This window comes from Nanorana parkeri, unplaced genomic scaffold (genome assembly GCF_000935625.1).
Source record: "Nanorana parkeri isolate BGI_ZX_2015 unplaced genomic scaffold, ASM93562v1 scaffold56, whole genome shotgun sequence".
NCBI classification, from domain to species: Eukaryota; Metazoa; Chordata; class Amphibia; order Anura; family Dicroglossidae; genus Nanorana; species Nanorana parkeri.
This window is the reverse complement of record NW_017306324.1, coordinates 2,875,942-2,884,664: the sequence shown is the minus strand read 5'-3', so window position 1 is coordinate 2,884,664 and position 8,723 is coordinate 2,875,942. Positions and strand designations below refer to the sequence as shown.

The 8,723-nt window shown below is 44.1% G+C and overlaps 1 protein-coding gene across 1 annotated transcript in view; it reads left to right on the top strand.

Annotated features, from left to right (window-relative positions):
- Positions 1 to 497: 497 nt before the first annotated feature.
- CPNE9 (copine family member 9) overlaps positions 498 to 8,723 on the top strand; it is a 161,970-nt gene continuing 153,744 nt past the window's right edge. Inside the window, exons 1-2 of the mRNA XM_018576136.1 lie at positions 498 to 546; positions 2,794 to 2,840. Coding sequence (XP_018431638.1) covers positions 519 to 546; positions 2,794 to 2,840 — 75 coding nt within the window. The 5' untranslated portion in view covers positions 498 to 518. The remainder of the gene's footprint in view (positions 547 to 2,793; positions 2,841 to 8,723) is intronic.

Here is an 8,723-nt window from a genome sequence, read left to right as displayed (position 1 = left end):
AGATTTCCTCTCACTTCCTGTTCTGGTGTCAACTGTAGTATTTTAAAGATTCTTCTTGTGTGGCGCAACTACACTGAGTTCACCTAGATACTGCTGATCTAGGTGTGCACTCAGCCATAGCAAAGGAAAATACCACTATATGGTCACTAGATGGAACTGAGGAGCATAGGAAATATAGCTCCATCTAGTGGTCATAATGTGGTATTATGTTACATTATAATAATACATTATATTACATTCAACCTAAAAAAATATATATATATGTTTGTTTTTGCCTCTATTCGCACAGAACAAACGTACACAGAGTTTCATAGGGCAAATGGCTCTGCAAATTATTAATAAATAGACCGCTATGTGTCTCTCTGCATCTCTCTCTTTTCTTTAACCCTTGTTTCTCTTATTTTTACTTTCTTTATGCTTTTCTTACACAATTTGTTCTATTTTCAATATCTTTTTCTCTTCCCTCCTCCTCTTACCATCATGTTCTTTCTCTCTTTCTCTGTAGGAGTTTGCTGGACATGGACACTTTTTCCAAGTCTGACCCAGGTTAGTGCTCACAATGTCACTTGATAGCTATGGGAACTATTGGCGGTAATAGACTTCCATATAAATAGTTGTCCGTGTAGGTGTGTCAGCTGCACGTAGATCTCAGACCCCAGATCTTGTTCGCTGTAAATGTTGGCGTCATCCAAAGTGTGATCCAGAAGGCAAACATGCTTTGGTCACCATTCTTTAGGATTATGCTAGGTGGGAGCCGATGGTAAAGTGATAAGTGAGACAAAATGTTGGGTTGCCATCAAATCAGGATCCTTGCTTCAGATTCACACCTGGATTGCAAAAATGACATATGATTGGTTGGTATGGGAAATAAGACATTTCCTTGTTAGCACACATTTCATACATAGGTCTCTAGAGCCTTTTATTCACGGAGTGTCTATGTGTGCCTGCATGTCATTGTCACTTAAAGTATAATTCCATCATGTTGGATAGAGTGGGGAAGAATTATAACCATCAGTATGCACAATTCTGATGAAAGTTTTATGTTGTTTGTAGCTCTGATGAAAGGGGATCAGTTGAGTCCCCGAAATGCATTGGCTATTGTTTTTAGTCTTATAAGGAATAAGAAGTGAACTGCAGCTCTTTTCATTCTATTAAACATTCACTGCTGTCAGTCCAGTGGCCTCCTCTTCAGACCCATTGGATCTCAGGGAGCAGCCTCGTAATTAATATATCACCAGATCCAAATATCTACCAAAATCCCGATCCAGCACTCCGCCAACATATCTTCACTTACAGCTTGAGTTTAATCTGTCTTGTATTTTTCCCTTCCCTGGTTCCTCCTTTTCTCCCTCATCAACATGCTAATTAAAATTTTAAATAAAAGCTTTCCATTTTCATTACATACCTTATTTTAGGGACCCAGTGATATAATTGCTGGGTCCCTATGTTTCTCTATGCAATGCAGGCATATGATGGCTGGTGGGAGGAAATGACAGGGTGCTGTATAGCTTTCTGAAATCATCACAGCACACAATGATTGAAAGCACTGAAATCCAGCGAATGAAAGGGATGGGCCAGGGACAGTTAAAGCTAAATGATGCTGGATGTTCTCCAGCCAGGAAACTAAGGGGGTTATTCACGAAGCAGCCGAAGGATCCAGCTGTAGCTTTGGCTGATCCTTCGGCTCTCTTCGGCCGCCGGAGCCCTTGGGTTCAGTCGAACTGAAGGGCTGCTGTACAGGCTATTCACTATAGCCCGTACAGCAGCAGAAGGCTCGACTGAGCCGAAGTGACCGCGAAGCGAGGCGAATGGCCTGCTGAAGCCTCGTAATGGGCAGGCCGTTCGACCCACAAATGACAGCTGGGCGGAGCACCCGTGATCTCATGGCTAGCTCTGCCCAGTTGTAATGACAGATCAGCATCCCCAAATTACCTGGGGACGCTGAACTGTCATTAAACAATAACAACTGGGCGGAGCCGGCCGTGACATCACGGCCGGCTCCGCCCAGTTGTTATTTATTAGCTGGGACCTGCTAGAAGACCCTTGCAGGTGCCGACCAATAGGAAACAAAACAGTTGGGTGGAGCTAGCTGTCACTGCTAGCTCTGCCCAATTGTTTTTCTTTAAATATCTTTATTTATTTTTTAATTTATTTTTTACAATTTATTTACATTTTGAAAAAAAAATTAAACTTATACTTACACTTATTTTCTATTCTGCTCGGTACCACGGAGGTACCGAGCAGAATAGCCAAGCCAAAGCAGCATTTGGCTATTCACTCACTGCCGTTCGGCCCCTATGAGAATAGGGGCGAACGGCAGCGAGTGAGCTGCCGGAGCTTCAGCTGAGCCGATCCAGATGTTGGTCGAAGTCCTTCTGCACTTCTGCTTAGCCGAACATGCAGAGTATGTTCAGCTGACCAAAGGCAGCTGAAGGCAGCCGATGTACGGCTGAAATCAGCCGTACAAGCCATAAGTGAATAGCCGAACAGCGTTCGACTCCTTTCACTTCGGCTCCGTTATTCACTTGGTTGCATTCGGCAGCTTAGTGAATAACCATTTAAGTCTATCTGAGTTGCTGCAGCTTCTAATGCACATTGTGAGAAGCTTGCAGTGTGCAGTGAAATCCGAGGAAGCCATTTCAGTCCAGGAGAGGAGCCGGTACAACTGTGCAAGACTGAAGGTTCCCCACTCTATCCATTACTAAGAAGAAAACTTACATTTTGGCGTTAGGTTTTCAGGGTCTTTGCGGCTTCCTGTGAACTGTCCGCTGACGTGTTCCTTGTCTCTTGCAGTGGTGGTCCTGTACATCCAAGGGATCGGTAACAAAGAATGGACAGAAGTAAGTGGCTATTCTGTCTCTTTCCCCAAAATGTGATTTAATGCTGCAGGAAGAACATCTTGTACACCCGGCCGCTGATCCACTTTGGCTCTGCTTTGAAATTTCATCATGTAACTTTATTTATAAACTGTCAGCCATGTGTGAAGCACTTTACAAGATTACACAGGGAACTAGAGCAGCGCAATATGGAGAGAGTGATTGCACTGATTGGGTTATGTGTCCCTTTCATGGGATATAGATGGAAATAGATACTGTATATAGTACGTGCCTTGCATCATGTATGTCTGTGAGTCAGGTCCTGACAAACGGTACAGCTTTTCTGCTTTCCATGTGAGCCATGTAAATATTAGGGGCCTATTCACATTATTTCTGTCTGCTCCAATTTTAGTAAATACCCCCCGTAGTGCTTTGGGAATCCTTTGTCTCATGTGCAGTTTGTAATAAATGTTGATTTGTAAAACATCAACTGTACATAACACTATCCTTAAGACATGAAGTTAATAGAATGGACCATAAACCATTAGGCTGTCTTCACATAGGTGCCTTTGTAGCAACACATGGCAAAATGTGGGTTACCATGTTACCACGACGTGCGGTACAGTTTAGGATGACCCCCTAATGCACTAATTTGCAGTCCACCGCAATGCCATCTGTTTGTTGTGCTGGTTAAAAAAAATGGTGTTTGTGTGTTACATAGTTACATAGTATTTGAGGTTGAATAAAGACACAGGTCCACCAAGTTCAACCTACTGCATGTATGTATGTGATTCTGCATGTGTATAAGTCCCGGTGTGATCTTGTTTTTAAGAGTACCTGTACCCCTGTATGTTGCGGTCCCTGAGGAAGTTGTCCAAATGCTTTTTGAATGATCTAATACTCTCAGCTGATACTACTGCTTGCGGCAGCGAGTTCCAGACCCTAACCACTCTAACTAAGGCTGGGCACACACCTTACAACCATCGCAAGACTTTTGTCTTGCGATGGTTGTAAGGTACTTAAAAAAACGTACGATCTGCCTATCTTGCATAGGCAGATCGTACTTGCGATGATCGCAAGCCATGCCCCCTGATGGTTGTAAGGTACTTAAAAAAACGTACGATCTGCCTATCTTGCATAGGCAGATCGTACTTGCGATGATCGCAAGCCATGCCCCCTGAGGGGCGGGCTTCCGATGACCGCAATGCCGAACGGGCCCGTACGACTTTTATCGTACGAACATGCCACAAACCCGCCGAACATCGTACGATGCTCGGCGGGTTTTCGAACATGTCCGTAAGTTAAAAGTCGTGCAACCTTACAGTAGTAGAGGTCGCACGGCTTCCACACACCTTACGATAATCGTACGATTGCGGGATTTCCCGCAATTATCGTACGATTATCGCAAGGTGTGTGGGGACCTTAAGAAGAAGCCCCTACGACCCTCATGGTTAAATCTTTTCTCCACCAATTTTAGGTGGTGGCCTCTAGTCCTTGTTATGGAGTTTATAGTAAAAAGTTTATTGCTGATGTTGCCATCACCATTGAACATCTTGTACATCAAAATCATGTGTTATTTAGGTGGTTTGTGGTACAAAATGAATGGTCTACCTTAGTGCAACGCCCATGAGGAATACCTCGCTTTAACATGCATGCAATACCCACGATCAGCACAGGCTCCTCCTATTTCCCCAGTCTGTACCATAGTGCAAACCTTCGGTTATGGGACTGGGAGGTGTAATCAGTGGACTGATGTCACCACACTTGTACTCCATTGTGATCTATGAGTCCCTCTGCCTTGGTGCCAGATGGCATTAGGGCACCACCCTAAACCGCATGTGACCCTTTTTTCCAACGCAATCCAAACAGCGTGTGTTACGGCACGCTACAATACAGTGGAGTTGCACAAAGTGATTGACACATAAATGCATGTTGCGTGTTTTACAGCATCTTGCAGTAACGCACGTGTTACCGCGGTCACAGGAGTATAAATGGACCCTTATACTTTCCATTTTATTCATAAGGCAAACAGAGTCCGATTGGTCACAACAACATCTTATTTTTTTACAAAGTCCCGCCCCTTCTTTCCCTCTTGAGCGGTAATATAAATAGACGTTTGAAGATTCTGGATTTTCCGTAGAACGAGGTGCACCTGCAAAGCTGGGAATGTTTTAATGAAATGGCTTCTTCCAGAACTTGGGAGAATTTGTCATGTGAGAGGTGCCAGGTCCTTTCACAGGTAATTAGCCATCGAACGGCATTTTGCGCGGTCCGATGAACATTCCAGCGAAGGTGCGAAGCTGTCAGCTCCACTTGACAGGAGCGAGACTCCGGAATTCATATCTCTATTTAAAAAAAAAAAACCTACTTATGAAACAAATCATAATGGAGGAGATTCAATAAAGCATTTGCAATAATTTTTTGGCTTATGCCTGTATTAGAAAGTCCTGCGCCAATTTTATGAGAGTCGAGTGACAGCGTTCTTGCTATCTCCGATACGCGCAACAAAATCAAGTAGCTCTTATGTGCGACTCTGTTACATTTTGGTGCAGTGGTTGCAACAAGTGAATTAAAGCTGGCGCGGGATAAACAAGTATTGTTTAAATACAAGAGACATTTATATTGTTACATGAATCTTGGGGGGGTCTATTTATAGACAATTTGCAGAGCCATTCGCCTTGCAAATCTATCTGACGTTCATTCTGTGCGAACAGAGGCAAAGGAACATTCTTCGTATACCTTCTATTCAGGTCAAATTTAATATTTAGAGAATTCCACATTATGGCCACTAGATGGAGCTGAAGAGTACGGGAAATAGGTATCTGTTATCTATGCTCCTCAGCTCCATCTAGTTTTCTTTTCAGGTCAAATGTGAAAAAAAATCAATATGGCCACTAGTTGGAGCTGAGGAGCACAGACAAAAAATATTCCCTATGGCTTCTCAGCCCCATCTACTTCGAATGTAATATTCAGAAAATACCACAATATGGCCACTAGATGGAGCAGAGGAGCATAGGAAATAATTATAATATTTATTTTTTAAAGGTATCTATTTCTTATGCTCCTCAGCTCCATCTAGTGGCCATAATGGGGTATTTTCTGATTATTGCATTTGAAGTAGATGGGGCTGAGAAGCCATAGGGAATATTTATTGTCTGTGCTCCTCATCTCCATCTAGTGGCCATAATGGGGTATTTTTTTGAATATTGCCTTAGTGCATTTAAATTAGATGGGGCTGAGGAGCCATAGGAAATACTTACTCCCTATGCGCCTCGGCTCCATCTAGTGGTCATAATAGGGTATTTTCCAAATGTTACATTCTACCTGAAAAGAAAATGTACTAAGAAAGTTAATTTGCCTCCATTCGGACGGATCGAACACTCACAGCGATTCGCAAGACGAATGGCTCGGCCAATTGTTTATAAATTGAATGCCGAGTGTGCTTTGTGTATATTCTTCCAGATCTGTGCAGTAATCCAGTGGAAACGTGGAGTTTCGGGTAATAAAAAACGGTCACTGCTGCTCTCTCTCCCTGTGCATGTTGACTGGTCTTGTCTCCTCCCCCTCCTGTAATAAAGACCAGTCACTACTGCTGCTCTCTCTCCTAGTGCAGGGTGACTGGTCTTGTCTTCTCCCCCTCCTGTAGTTTTCTACAGGCAGCCTGTAGTAAGTGGGGCCTGCTGAACTCCTCTAACAGCCCTGCTCTCTGCACAGGCTATGTGCAGCATGGTGATGATGTCACAGCTACCTTTGCAAGTTACAATCTAGCTGTGGAAAGACATTTTGTGTCCACAAACCAGATTTACTGCATATCCTATTGAGGAATACAGCCGTCCTGACAGCTACCCTTGAATTCCCTTGATGCAAGTGCAAAAAAATAACTGTGGAACCTACCAGAAATCCAGCCTACATTTTTGTGCTCTCTGCCTCTGCTATACCGAAACCCCAAGCAAGTGTTGCCAGTCCCTTCCAGTTCTCCACTTGGACTTCAGCAGCAGTGCTTTAAAGGAGAACTATAGGGTTAGCGCTTTTCCCCATCGTTCTCCCTAGGGTCAGTATACCGCAAGCTGCAGCTGAGACCGCGGCAGCCGGGACGGATCCCGACATTACTGTCGAGATCCACCCAGCTGTGTGATTCACAGCTGGCTCTTTCCCCCATCCGTTCCTCCAGTCAGCGCTGGAGGATCGGACAGGGGAGGGGGAATCCCTGCAGGGAGCCCTGAGTGACAGTCACAGCTCTCTGCAGGGAGATGATCGAGAAGTGAGCGAAAGACGGTATGTGTTCGCTCACTTCCCGATCTATTGAGCCGACTTGTGACAGTTTCATTGTCACACGTCGGCTCAAACTATCAGGATGAATGATTTTCACTCACCTCATAGTTCTCCTTTAACTGCTAATCCCAACATGCCTCTGCCTCTGGGAGTAATGCCGGATTTGGGGGGAGTTTCTTCAGTTCAGCAGGGGAGAGCTGGGCAGGGCTGAAATAGGGGTAATGTTCCTGTATTGTGGAGATGTAAGACATATGTTATGTTTTACTTTTCCTCTGACATAAACTTTATACAGAATCCAGTGTATAACCCGGCTCTATAGATTCCTGGAAATATAATGAGCTTTGCTCTTGTGCAGCCTTACTGTGTAATCCCGGGATCACAACCTGAAACTGGGGCACGTTTATTATGCCGGATACGAGAACGGTGAAATTCCTCCGCTCTCCACATCGAATTCCACCACCGCAGTGCCGTTTTATGCCGCTGCCGTGGAATTCATGAAAGTCTTTGCTGTGGCCGTATATATATACTGCTGAACTCCGGCCTCCCCTCCAGTCATACACAGTTGTATCGGTTCCTCTGCTCTTACTCTGATATCACTGCACACTGTGAGCTTCTCACCATGTGCATTAGAAGCTGCAGGTAGAGCCAACTTATTTTTCTGGCTGGAGGACGTCCAGCACCATCTAGTCTTTCCTCCCCAGCCTGCCCGTGCCTGGCCCACCCTTTTTATTCATTGAATTTCAATACTTCAATAATCATGGCAACATCCAAACCCAAGCCTGGTCCGAACCTAAGCTGCCCAAACAGCTGCGGCCGGGGAACTCCAATTCCAAGCAAAGAGGTGGGATACAGTGACATCAACGACCTTATATGTCTACATGGCTGTATTAGTTGAATGACAATTACCTTATATGGTCATGTGGCCATATAAGGTAATTTTTCATTCAATTATTGATGTAATCCCATTAACTATTGAAAATTTGTTCTGAAAATGACAATTTTTGAACAGAATTCTCCTGCTGGCAGCAGACTGATGACCTCATCACAGCCTAGGTAAAGCCACTGGCCTTGGGCCCAAGGAAGAAAGGTGGAGCTTTTTAAAACATCTGTTAGGACCGTGCTCACGTAGACTTTTAAGCTTATTGAAAAGTCCATTTTAGGTCTACAAAAAACGGATATTTTGGTTTCCAGACAAGTGAAGTGCAGCTCACGAATTCTTGTATTCCCTGTGGATGCCAGCAGAGAGATCTCCCTACCCGTGTTCCCAGCTCCGCCCACCCGCAGCGCAGTATAGGGGATCTTGCTGTGGTTGCTGTATTCCTATCCTGGTATATTGCCTCGTGCAGACACAGCGGGAGGTGCGAGTCCCCCTTAGATTTCAATTACAGGAGTAAATCCCTTTCTTATTTCTCTGCGGTGTTCAGACATATTATGTTATCCTCGTAATCTCCTCCTCAGGAAGGGAAATCAGTTTCAGATGTATTTCTATTATTACCTACAGTTCCTGTTCTCTGTGCAATTTGAATATTCATCCTCATAACTGCGTAAGGCCGCGGTTGGCGCTGAATACATATCATGAGATATATATATACAGTATATATATATATATATATATATATATATATAAATATATAT